Source organism: Rhipicephalus sanguineus, chromosome 3 (assembly GCF_013339695.2).
Source record: "Rhipicephalus sanguineus isolate Rsan-2018 chromosome 3, BIME_Rsan_1.4, whole genome shotgun sequence".
In the NCBI taxonomy this organism is placed as follows: domain Eukaryota; kingdom Metazoa; phylum Arthropoda; class Arachnida; order Ixodida; family Ixodidae; genus Rhipicephalus; species Rhipicephalus sanguineus.
The window spans coordinates 154,892,190-154,905,589 of record NC_051178.1 but is presented as its reverse complement, the minus strand read 5'-3'; the positions used below and the strand labels follow the sequence as shown (position 1 = coordinate 154,905,589).

The 13,400-nt window shown below is 49.7% G+C and overlaps 1 protein-coding gene across 1 annotated transcript in view; it reads left to right on the top strand.

Moving 5' to 3' along the window:
- Nucleotides 1-13,076, top strand: part of LOC119387507 (reversion-inducing cysteine-rich protein with Kazal motifs) — a 46,501-nt gene extending 33,425 nt beyond the window's left edge. Inside the window, exons 13-15 of the mRNA XM_037654914.2 lie at nt 165-348; nt 10,633-11,048; nt 11,775-13,076. Of these exons, the coding sequence (XP_037510842.1) occupies nt 165-348; nt 10,633-11,048; nt 11,775-12,337 (1,163 nt within the window). The 3' untranslated portion in view covers nt 12,338-13,076. The remainder of the gene's footprint in view (nt 1-164; nt 349-10,632; nt 11,049-11,774) is intronic.
- The last annotated feature ends 324 nt before the right edge of the window (nt 13,077-13,400 follow it).

The following is a 13,400-nucleotide window of genomic DNA, read 5'->3' as shown; positions in this document are numbered from 1 at the left end:
TGTAGCAAGCGTGCACTTTAGTCATGGTGTGAGAGCGCACGCATGCATGCACGCACACAAACAAGCGGAATATGCACGTCTGAATCTACTCTAAATATCGCGGTCATCCACGTTCCTGCAATTCGTGCACATTGCAATGTCATACGAAATGCGGTGCCTCGCAGCTCCCTGCGGCTGCCGTCCTGAAGATGACGACGACGAAGGAGAGGTCTGTGGCGCCGACGGACGCACACACCGCAGCCCATGCCTGGCCCGCTGTGCCGGTCTCACCCATGGCCAGTGGGAACCGGGTCCCTGCCACCAGACGGATCCGTGCGCAAGGCGACCCTGCCCTGCAGGAGCTCCCGTGTAAGTATAAGCGAGTCGGAGAGGTGTCCTTGTTTTATTGCGGCAGCAATTATATAGACACTCCTGGCGTATTATTGCCGTTGCCGACTGTGCCGCCGCGAGGTTCCGCATAAAGTCCAAATTGATAAAATCGCCCCACGAGTCGTATGTTCTATATGTACGAGTGCAAGCCTGCTAGAGGTACCGTCGATCACTGATCAAGCGCAGATGAAACGCGCCGGCCGCCTCCGTCGCGCGAAGGGCACGTGGCAGGGTCTGAGGGGGGTGGGGGCGCTGTGTATTTTCGGCAGGAACTCCGCGCTTTGACCGGTAGGGCGTGGTCGCCCGCGGTCGCGTCGCGAGCGCCGTATTCTTACAAAGATCGGCAGGCGCTTCACACCTTTGTACGCGTTGCATTCTCATCGCAGAGTTTGAGTTGAGAGTATAGCACGGAGGTCGCTGAAGCGGCCACGTTTTCTTATGTCAGCGTTTCGTTGAGTTACGCCAAGTCGCATGCTAAAGGAGTGCGCATAACATTCCATTTTGTTACTATCGGATTCATCGCTTCGCCCTTGCAGCGGAACTATGACATTTTTTTTAATGCCAGTGTTCCTTAGCCTTGGTGTCAGCAAGTCTCACGTCGAAACAGTGTCAGAAGGTGCACCTGTGCTCTGCGCCTAAAAAAGTTATGTACCAATTTGATACAAAAGTAATAGAAGCTTTTAACGCATTCAGAAATGTGTTTACTTCTCTATGAATATACCTTTTTTTATTAACTGTGTTTAAGGAGAGGTTGGTGCCTAGGTATGGCTCCGGTTACTCCTCTTGTCTTACATAATAATTTGCACCTTAACAATAACATAATAATAACAATAAAGTAAAGCAAAATTTATGCACAGAAATTTCGATTCACAACACAAGTGTTCACACGTCATAAACCATGCCCACACGTCAACAGTGTTCACGCGTCAACAACAATGTACACACACAAGAAAGACAAGAAACGTTCACGTTTTAGTGTTCTTTACAGAATGTACCTTTCTGTGCGTACCTCACTTTTTACAGCGAAAGCTGTTATGAGATCATTTCACCGGCCGTTTTTGGCGCCGCAGTTGTCCGCCGCCGCCGCCGCCGGTGTCCGTAACCAGTATCGCTCGAAATAAGAAAAAAAAAACGAAATAAGAAAAAATTCCAGGATGGAACGAGGTTCGAACCTGGGTCCTCTGCGTGGGAGCCCAGTATTCAACCTCTGAGCCATGCCGGTGCTTGAAACTGCTTTGCAAAAAGGTCCTATACAGGCTTCATGTCGGGAAAGAACCACATTAGCAGATGCAATATAGCGTGGTAGAACAGGAAAATAAGCACCAAGCGTCGCACAACGCGAATTCTGTAACCAGGCGTCACACACTGCGAATTGCGCAACGAGAAGGTTGTTGAATGCTTCCAACCCATTACAAAGGGATCTGCCATAATTCTTCATCGTCATCAGGCACAGCATCAACAAAGTGCGCATAATACCTTACATGCGTTTAGCAGGTACCAACGCTCTCCGTAGAATGACGAAAAATGGCACAGTGCCTGCTGCCCTACTTCTCAAAAATTACAATGATTTATAGCGTAGTGGGTTCCTCGCAAGTGAACTTGTATTGGTTGCATCAAAGGGATGTCCAGATCTGGTCCAGGGAAGGCCGTTCGAAGAATTGACTGGACCACTTATAAGTCTGACATGGAGGATGCTTGCCAAGCGGGTCTAAGCACTGGGCTAGAGCAAGTCATCAAGTGCACAATGCAAGATGCCATGCGCACGATATCGATTACATCCAGGCGGAACGATTTTGATGCCGAATTGGAAAGACTGCGAGCGCTTCGCCGCCGTGCGGAACGCAGATATCGGCGCACAAAATCCGTCAACGACCTTAGAACAGCCAGAAGAATGCAAAAGAAGATTCAGCGTCGTATGGACAAGTTAGCCTCCGAACGTTGGAGAACGTTTTGTCAGACACTAGACCCCCGCAAGCCCCTATCTCACATCTGGAGAATGGTGCGTGGCCTGCGCTGCATTCCTGAACAGCGTTTTCCGTTCAAGGCGCTTGCTCTCTTCCAAAAGCGGCGAGACATTGATGTCGCAGAAGACTTTTGCGCGAGGATAGCAGACCAAGTAGTTCGTCCAGGTGCTCTGGCCGAAAGTGACGCTCCTCATTCCCGTGACGGCCGCATGGACCTTCCATTTACAATGGAGGAGCTTGAGGCGGCACTAGCCCTATGCAGGCGTTCTTCATCACCGGGGCCAGATGGTATATCATATCGAGCCCTGTGCAATCTGGGTGAGACTGCGCGGGGAGAGCTGCTACGTCTGTACAACGCATCCTGGCAAGAGGGCAGTGTTCCTGACGAATGGAAGACAAGTCGTTTGGTACCACTTCTGAAGCAAGGCAAGTCCCCACTTGAACTTGCCTCATACCGCCCTATCGCACTGGCCAGCTGCGTGGGAAAGATAATGGAACGGATGATCCTCAGCCGCCTCGAGTGGTATCTCGAACATTACAAGGTTTATCCAAACTCCATGGCTGGCTTTCGACGTGATCGCTCATCTATTGATAATGTCATTGATCTCGTAACGTATGTCCAACAGCAGAAATCACGCAAGCGTTTGTCTGCAGCCTTGTTCCTAGATGTAAAAGGCGCATACGATAACGTGCTACACGAGGCCATTCTCGACGCCCTTGAGATGGTTGGCCTGGGTGGTCGAGTTTTTCGATGGATTGCTAGCTACCTGACAGCTAGATCTTTCTTTGTGTCAACCGACGACGGCCCAACCACACGACACTATACCTGCAGGGGCGTTCCTCAGGGCGGAGTACTAAGTCCTACTCTGTTCAATCTCGCTCTCATTGATCTTGCCGAATCCCTACCATGCACGATCGAGACATCTATATACGCAGACGACATATGTGTCTGGACATCAGCCGTCACACGCCTCCAGATACGAGCGAGGCTTCAAAAAGCTGCAAGTGTGACAGCGAGCTATCTCGGGAAGCAAGGCCTTCAAATATCCCCGGAAAAATGTGCATTAGTGGCCTTCACACGTAAACCAATGACGCACTATGCCATTTCTATCGAAGGACGGACCATTGCTTATGCCCGAAACCACAAATTTCTGGGTATAATCATAGATAGAGACCTCCGTTGGAGCCCGCATGTGTCTTACATGAAACAGCGTCTGACAGCAATCTCCCAGCTGTTCAAGTTCCTGAGTGGAAAAACCTGGGGGATGTCGGTCGACGCAATGCTGGAACTGTACAGATCACTATTTCTCGGTTTTTTGAGATATAGTCTGCCTGTATTGACTAATACATGCAAGACAAATATTCGCACTCTGCAGGCTGTACAAGCTCAGGCTCTCAGAGTTTGCCTTGGCTTGCCAAAATGCGCGTCGACTGAAGCGACTATTTCCATCGCACGGGACCACCCTATGCAAACGCACATTGCGGTTGAAGCCTTGAGAGCTCATATTAGGCATTTTTCCCGGGCCGATTGCCACCACCTTGCAACATTGCCTTCAGAAAGACCACGGGCATCGTATTGTGCAACGATTGCGAACCATTCTGCCCACCTTCCGTCAGGCTTCAGCCCCGCATCTAAGCCAGCGATACCTCCTTGGTGCTTCATTAAACCTGAAGTGCACCTCAACGTCCCGGGAATCAGAAAAAAATCTGAGCTCTCATCTCCAGTGCTGAAACAGCTGTCTCTGATTCTTTTACACGAGAAGTACGCAGATCATGTGCATGTTTATACTGATGGGTCAACTACCCCCCAGTGTTCGTCCGGAGCAGTGGTCGTCCCAGCGAAAGCTATCAGCGTCGCTTTCAAGACAGACCACCCAACGACATCAACAGCAGCAGAACTTGCCGCTCTTCGCGCTGCACTTTGTGTAGTCAACCGTGAACAGCCCCAACGATGGTCAGTCTTCTGCGATTCGAAGGCAGCCCTACAATCTTTGCTATCAGCCCTGCGACACGGACCATACGAGCAGTTGGTCTTCGAGGTTAGATACCTCCTCCATACTTCGTTAGAGAAAGGACACCACGTGACATTTCAGTGGCTGCCAAGTCACTGCGGCCTGATAGGCAATGAACACGCCGACAATGCTGCTCGATCAGCTCTTCAAGGTGACAGGATCGAGACGATACCCCTATCAAGGACCGATGCTGCTAGCCAACTTCGAGTGGCTGCACAAGAAATGACTTCCTCCACTTATAACACAGTAAGCAGACTGCACAACCACCACCGCCACTGCCCGACCAATCTGCGTCTTCAGACACCTACGGGACTACGCCGAAATGATGCCACTCTGCTTTGCCGTTTATGGCTAAGAGTGGCTTTCACAAAGTCATTCTCCTTTCGAATCCAAATGGCTGACAACCCGTTTTGTGACAACTGTGGTAGCGAGGAGACACTACAGCACATCTTCTGCGACTGTCCTCGCTACAATGCGCAGAGGAAATCCCTCGCCGTCGCTCTTGCTCGCATAGATCCCAGACCGATGACGGCAGGAACCATTCTGGAATGTCGTCCTGATAGGTCATCGCGGGTGAAGGCGACGAAGGCAGTGCTAAACTTCTTGAAGGCATCAGACCTGCACCGTCGCTTATAGACTAACGTCGTTATGATGACCGTGAAATGTGTGCGACTTTTTGTGCGTGCGTGCTCTCCTTCTCTCTCTCTCTCTCTATCTTTATATCTCCCCATCCCTTCCCCCAGTGTAGGGTAGCATACCGGTCCTTCTAGACTGGTTAACATCCCTGCCTTTCCTTTCTCTCCTTCTCCTCCTCTCCTCCTCCTCGGGGTCTCAGTAAAATTACAATGATTTATAGCGTAGTGGGTTCCTCGCAAGTGCACTTGTATTGGTTGCCAAGGAAGCCCATAAGCGCATGATCCATTTCCTCGGGGTCTCAGTAAAGTTCTTCGACCCCCCCCCCCCCGTCTCTCTCCCACGTCAACGCATGTTATACAGCATGACGGGAGAGGGAAAGAGCGACCGGGCGTCACCCAATGCAAATTACATAACTGGTGGGCCGTTTAAAGATTCCAACCCATTACAAAGGGCTGAGCCATAATTCTTCATCGTCATCAGTCGTCGCGTCAACAAAGTGCACATAATGCCTTGCAGACGTGTAGCTGGTGCCTTGCTTCTCCGCAGAATGACGAATAATGGCTTAGTAGGTGCTTCCCAACTTCACAAAAATTGTGATTTATGGCGTAGTGGGTACCTTTCTAGTGTACTTGTCTTGTAGCCCCAAGAGAGCTTAACGGGCTCTAGAAACGCCGCTCTTCCAGCTTTCGCTGTGACTGTGCTGCGGTTTCAGCGCAGGCCTGGCGTTTTTTTTGTGACAGAGAGCTAGCCCCTGTGTAATAGAAAGCGTGGCCGTGCGCGTGTCATGCGCTGTGCTATTGCTACCTCGCTTATAAGCTTCACGGCATTCAAATGCCAACATTACGATTAATTACCGTTGCTCTTTTTTTTTCGCTCGTTATCCCTGATGAACGGAGTTGCACTTGGTGCTTTAATAAGGCTTACTATGGACGCATGTTCGCGCTCTAGTTAACATCTCCTTAATAAAAAAAATCGGCAGATTCCACGTACCGTGGGAGTCGATGTTATGCGAAGCATGCGGCGGGAAGGTGAATGTGGCGTAATTATTTTCTTATTGAGCGAAACGTTACGAAATGGCGCTAAAGATTTGTATAAATTTTATACGCACACATATATGTTGAAGAGCCGCATATGTGTTATATAACCAATTGTTTACAGTTAGGTAACGCTGCCAACAGTAACGTGGGTATCACCAGCACTATAAGCGGTAAGCTGTTATGCAGTACTTATACTTGTCCCTTATGATGGAGAACGCACACACGTTTCACGAACCCATGTGCATGTGTGGAAGAGATTCTTGACAGTTCTTGAACAAGGTCATCATCACCGTGGTCAGTGAGCACCAGCAGCTGGTCATGACTTGTTAACGGATCCGGTCGTGATCGCGGTCACGAGGGGTCTATGTGTAGTGAAGTATGGGGTATAGTACAGCTGTTAGAAATCGTGGATGCCTCGGTCATTTCGTCGACAAATTGTCTGTCGATAGAGCCGGCGACATGAGCCGGAAGTCAGCCTTTACGTTGGTGAGGTATAGGCCATCGAGGCTGGTAGGCCTGGATAGTGCTACGTAGACCAACATCAGTGGATGCATAGGCGTGCGCAGATTTCCCCTTCAGGGGGAGGGGGGGCGAAGGTTCATCGCAGCGCCCCCCCTCCCTATTTGGTCAATGTATGGGGCAGACTGTGCCCCCCTCTTCTTAGGTGACTAGGGGGGCGGGGGCTGCCCCCCCCCCCTTTTGGCACGCCTATGAGTGGATGGCGCTTGTCGTATCCGTAGACTACCTGGGCGTATGTGGCCTACGTAGCCTAGTCTACAAAGCGGCTGTTAGTCAATCTGGCATCATCCTCGGTCAGCATGAGGCCATCGCGCAGCCTCGTGGGAAATGAAGAGGACACTGCGTTGTTCTGGCAGACTAAGTGCACTTTGCGGTGCGATGATGTGAATATCACACGTAACTTTCGTTAATGTATTCCTCGGGGGTCGAGCAATGCTTATATATAACTTGCTGAATCATAGGAATACAAACGTAATGTTTATTAGAGTGCTATAAAAGCGGGGCCAACACTGGAACCACAGACGTTAATCTGATATGACGCCTATATCGTAGGAGTACACATCGTATGAGTATCATGTAGTGTTTATTGTTTTCTTGCAAAATTGGATAGCCAGCACCATAACCACAATTGACGATGCACCGACATTACGCCTGCATAGGCTGTTTTTCCAAGCCACTTTATAGACCTGGCGTTGCTCTGTGGTAGAATACCTGATTGCCACGCAGAATGCTTGGGTTTGATTTCTGCTGGGATCCTAATTTCCATTCTTTCCTTTCGTCGCGTCAACGCTGCCGATGTCAGTTTTTCGTAACGCTCTCGCTTTTAAGTTACCAATGTCTGTTCTCGCCGTTCCTGGATAGATATAAACTGTCACTCACCTGTGGCCCATACCCGTAAACCACGGCCGGTGGTAAACGGGTATGCGCCACACGTGTCTGGAGGAAAGGGTTTGACGACGTACGCGACAGGACTTTCACGTTATTCATATCATGACCCGACAGTCATATTCGTCAAATCCTCTTACCCTCCCATGCCAATGTCGGTGTACACCAAGTTGAGGAGGCGATCATGAGAGCACGCAGACGTAGGCGGCTAGATAGATAGATAGATAGATAGATAGATAGATAGATAGATAGATAGATAGATAGATAGATAGATAGATAGATAGATAGATAGATAGATAGATAGATAGATAGATAGATGGATGGATAGATAGATAGATAGATAGATAGATAGATAGATAGATAGATAGATAGATAGATAGATAGATAGATAGATAGATAGATAGATAGATAGATAGATAGATAGATAGATAGATAGATAGATAGATAGATAGATAGATAGATAGATAGATAGATAGATAGAAGTGGCCTAGCGTGATAAAGAAAGAAATGATACCGCGGTCAGATAAAAAAGATGTATCTCGGTCAATCTAAAAGAACGGTATCTACAAGCATTACGACAAAGGCGACAAAAACAGCGGCACATCGACTAATAACCAGAGTCGGCTCCAGTCCCTAAGACCGTAGACCACATAACTACGACGATGACGTCACTACGAATGCCACCATATGGTTCAGACACCGCGCGTTCGACTCCCACTCGAATGTCAGTAATATCACTCGGTCACTTTGTCGAATAGCCTTTTCAGTGTGCGCAGATTGAACTAGACAATATATCCTTCTTGCCCCAAGAAGCGTCACACCAAACGTTTAAAGAGAGAGAGAGAGAGCGCGAGGAATAACCAAAAGGTGAGTGACCAAAGACACTGTTTCTTGTTCTTGGTTAAAGAGAAATGATTTTCCTTTCAAGGTCCACGCGTTGTTCCTGTAAATCTTTAAAAGAAAAGAAAAAAAAATGCGGGAAGTTTGCACTAAGTCTCGCAAAGCTTGGCAGAGCGAAGCTGGTATTGACCCTCAGCTCGTCGTGTTGCGGCACGGGAATCACAACGCCGGCGGCGATTGGATCCAGCGTGCTTGGCCGAATAAGCGGCAGCCAAGAGACGGCGACGGGCGGATACGGAATACGCGCAAAGCTTGACACTCTAAATGTGTTGAAATCACTGTACCTGAGTCCTGAGCCACGGTGCAAGAAACTGTGGCGGTTGCTATGGCGACGGCTCGGCGGCGGCTGCTCCTCGGTGCGGCGGCGGCTTGACTATTTTAGCGCAGGCGCGGCGCAGCCTAGGGTTTCTTGTTAACGGACGTCTAACTCCCAGCTTTAACAGCTTCACTGCTAAAAGAACAACAGAACCCTTCACCATCGATCTAAGCACATCCGCGGACACCATACCTGTCTCGATGAAGGAGATCGCCATGGTGCTGGAAAGACGGGACGTGCTACCGTCTTTCCAGTGCTATGGCGCCATTTATATAGCAAATAACCAACACAAAAATTTGTACTTCCTAATTTCATTTGAAGCAGGTCGGCACGCGGAATTTTTGTGTAGTGCCCAGAAACGAACCACAATGGTCCAAGAAAAGTAGATCGTACGCGTAAGATGGCGTATAGTGAGATACGTGTCTTACAAAGAGCGTTAGTTGCATCGGTCCGCGAGAACAAAAGAGTAGTGTGGAGTAGTGCGGCAGGCCTACACTGACCTCAATTACTGAGCCTATGTTAAGGAAGGAAGGGTAGCGGGCCTGGGACTGTTACCTTCTACGAAAAGCGTGCACTCTCTTCCGAATCCAGGTGAGAAACGTTGACGAGTCGAAAGAAAAGAAGTGTGATGAACGACAATGAAAAAGAGTTACTGAACGCGACGCGCGCATCGTGAAATCTCGTCTTACTCTATAGGACAGTCGTGCGCCGAGCGAACCGTGTCTGCGGTTTTAGTGCGATCCCTTCTGGCGGCCTTTATCTTCCGCACGATGCCTCTTTCCTGCGGTAATGCAATCACCCCCGCGCGAGAACTTCCTACTTTCTTGAATGTTGTGCCCTGATTTCCCGTTCTTCCACGGAAGCCGCGGCGCTCTATACGCCACAACATTGGTCGAATCTCGCCCTTCGTTAACAAGCTTCCTGCAGCATCTCTTCCGCATTTACATCACTCTTGCCAAGTCGGTTGATTAGACGAGAGAAGAAATAACAGCAAGCTGGCAAATGTGGAAGGGCTGGAAGTTCCGGGCGTTGATTGGTGTCTGGTTTATTCACGACAACTCCGGCTACCCCTCTGCAAAAGTACCTTTGCCACATCACGCACTAGATAGAGCACTAAGGCGATTCGTATAATCGCGTTTTCTCTTCATTGGTGCGAGTTCATCTGCATAACTTTAGCTGTGTGTCTCTCTTTTTCTTCTTTACAAACCCACGAAAGGGGCCGGCCTTTACAGAGTATAAATAAGCCGTAAATTGTTCCTCGCTATAACAATATTTCCTTTCCCTTGGTCGTAAATAGTCGCGAGGAGCGAGTCTATCTTCGTGATGTATACCTGAACGACCTCCCTTCGCATTAAGCAGTGACGTCCCCTTTCTTTCTTTAGGCTTTACGCCATAGCTTGGAATCAGTTTCCTTGACTTATACTGTGTGTGTGTATCCGGCGTGTTGCATGTTTTCGTTCCTCTTCGTATAGCTAGGCTGCACAACAGGTATATTGCGCATATGTTTCTAAAATGTGAATTTGGAAGAAGTTGGGTTCTTTACGGAAAGCGTGGAAATGTGACGGATCCGTAGCGCACCGCCGACATATAGATTGGCAGGTTTTTTATTGTATTAACAGTTATAGGGACACTCCGGACGGAATTTCGCCGTCGTTGTCGCCGTCGGTGTAATGTTCCATATAAAGTCCGAGTGTGATAAGCTCCTATCACTTCTCGCGCGTGGTACGCTGTAGGCACGAGTGAAAGCCACCGGTAGGGAGGTATGTATACCGGTGCGAGCGTCTCCTCTTCTAGCGCGGTTGAATTTGGCACATTGATATCGCAGCCAAAGCTTCGCCTTTTGGCTGAAACAGCGATTTTGCTTATGCCTTCAAAAATGAATTAAAATTTATAGTACTCAAACAATGTCGTAATGCTTCACAAGATGTTTGCAAGCACCTGACCTTATTAGCAGATTGCAGCTCCTAATGTGCATCATTTGTTGGCCTGCGCAGGTGCGTGGCATGGAAACATGCCTGCCTGGGTCCGTGCAAGCAGTTCATCTGCATCGGAAACGCCACAGGCGGAGATTGCCGCGGCAGTGGTCCTGTCTGCGACACAGAGGGTCGAGAGCATCCGAACATGTGCACGCTGATGTCGAAGCACGACGGGGACCCGAAATCGTGGCTAGCGCACCTCGGCCCCTGCGAGCCAGGGTGCCGTGTGCGAGGCCCCGTGTGCGGCATAGACGGCGAGACGTACCCCAGCGAATGTGCGGCCTGGGCGCAGAGGGTGCTGGTCGACTACCGAGGACCGTGCCTACACAGACATGGGAAGGAAGGCTGTGACCAGGTGCGGTGCCCGCTAATGCCACCAGGTGGTTGTCAAGCGCTGCTGGCGCGGCTTCCCGGTACCTGTTGTCCCCACTGCGGTGAGTGCCGGGCTGGTGTCCGCGAGTCCATCGCTCTTCTTTAAATACTTGGCAACTGAGTGTACGGTTATCTGTGTGCACTAGTGGTACCCGTATATTCGTGCGAGCTTTCCGCCGTTTAAGTGTGGACCTTATCCCCAAGCCGCTGGACCCAAGAAAGTTATCTCTCTCTTTCTTCTGCCCGCAGCCCTATTTCAGTGTATATATACGCTCAATCGCAAAACGGTAAGCCTTTTTTCTGGCATGCTTGTTTTTAAGAAAGAGAAATGGACAACCACCCGTATTGTAGCCCGAAGCCGCAAGGAAATCTATATGGATTTCTCAGAAACAATTAAAGCTTCTTAGTTGCCGAAAAATTCGTCCTGGTCCGGGAATCGAATCCGGGACCAACGCCGCGGTCGCTATACCAATTGAGCTAACCGTGAAGCTAGGGATTGGCAGCGCGAGGACGAATTTATCGACAACTCGAAGCGCGCGCACACAGAATATGGCAAATCGGTTCTGCGGAATCCCGCAAGGTGGAGGTAAGAAAGAGAAATTGAGAACCGTCCTTCGCGCTACAAAACGGGTGGTTGTCTACTTCTCTTTTTTAACCCCTCCTCCACCTTTCGGGGTTCGGCATAACCGTTTTGGAATATTTTGCGCTGGTCTTTGATTGGATAAGCCTGTGCGCGCATTTCATATTTGCACTCGATTACTAATAGCATGTCGTTGACCCTGCGACAGGTTGGGGCCTGCGGTTGGTCCTAGGGAGACCCTGGCGCAATGGTAGCAGCGACCAGAAGGAAGAGCGGCCACTGTCCGAGCTGTTGTGGTGGCTCCGCACGCAACTGTCCAGCACCCAGTGCGACTTGTTCGGCCACCTGGATCCAGCGCTCCCTGATTTCCTCGTGTTGCTCGTGGTGCCAACATCGTGGCCTGCCTCGTGGACCCTCTGTCGCGCCGAGGCGCAGCGCCTGGACGCCTTGGTGCGCGTGCGTAGCCCAGCGCTCTTCAGCCTCCTGCCCATGGAAGCAGTGGCTGGTTCTGCGGGACTTCTGGACGAAACTGTGGAACATGCATCGTCAGCGCCTGGTGCCGGAAGACTCTCCACACACGCGTCTTTCTTAACTCTTCTGCTGCTTTCTTTGCTGTTAGCGGCTGCTTCCTGCCCAGCACCACTGTTTGGGCTGCAGTTCGTAGTCGAGTTGGCTGTAGTTTATCGACAACTGTCAGTATCTGCTCTGCGCCTCACGTCGCTTGAGGGAACTGTGGGCTACCGACGGACAATAAGTGACCAAGTGCGGTAGCGCCAGTGATCGCTGGACGAAATCTTTGTCCGGAAACCAACGTCAGAGTGTGAAGCGAAGCTTGGACAACGCGCATTAGCGAGAAAACGCTTCCCACAGATCTCACACCAGAGCAAGGCTCAGACTCCTGGCCGTGTGTTCACTAGATGTTCGAGTCCTAATATTTGCATCTCACGTGAGTGCCCACGTGGGCCGCAGTAGTACACCAAAGATAACTTTTCGCAAAGTGAATCATCCTGAGGTTTTCTATCGGTTCGAAATGGTCTCTCACAGTGACTCCGTCATTGCAATGCACAGAAGAGACTGGTGTATCTGCCCAAGTGGCCATCGTGGGTGTTGCATCTGGTGTGATGTACCTGTTTTCTCATGGCATTATAGGAGAAACAGAAGCCGTCCGAAGATTTAAGAAGCTGCCAGCGCGGGTGCCCTGGAGCATACGCGGAAATACCACGATGTACCACCTCTACTGCCAGAACCTTCGTGACGTGCTTCGTGGTACTCCATCTGGAAATGACACTCAGTGGCCGCAGAAAGAACCCTAGTTTGTCCAACGACTCGTGCTACTTGATAGTTTGTAAGGACCTTTTTTTTCTTGGTCACACATTTGTTTCGTCTTCGTTTCTAAATAGGATACCAATAAGACATCAAGACGGTGCAATAGTATACCAAAGATAATCTTGATTCGGTGGTTGTTTGACTATTTTCTGTGACAAGCTACACGCACGTTTTAGAAAAAAAAAAAAGATAGTGGGATTTGTTGTTAGCTGTAACCTTGCAGGCCCTAACCCTTGCCATATCACATTTTTTTTTGTTTATTCATTCTTGTCTTGCGAATACCTCTTCTGCTTGTGCAACAAGTTTGTTTTATGAGGCCACATAGCGACCACTTTATGGTTAATTTTTCCAGACAATGCCCACCTTGTATATCAAGTTGAGAGTCCTAAACGATGAACGACTGTTGCTACTGTGGCGGAAAACTCCTTGCACCGCATGACACTTTCCCTGCAGGACGCCACGGAAGTCCGACTTCTAGAACCTTTGCAGCTGACGTTTTCAACAGAAC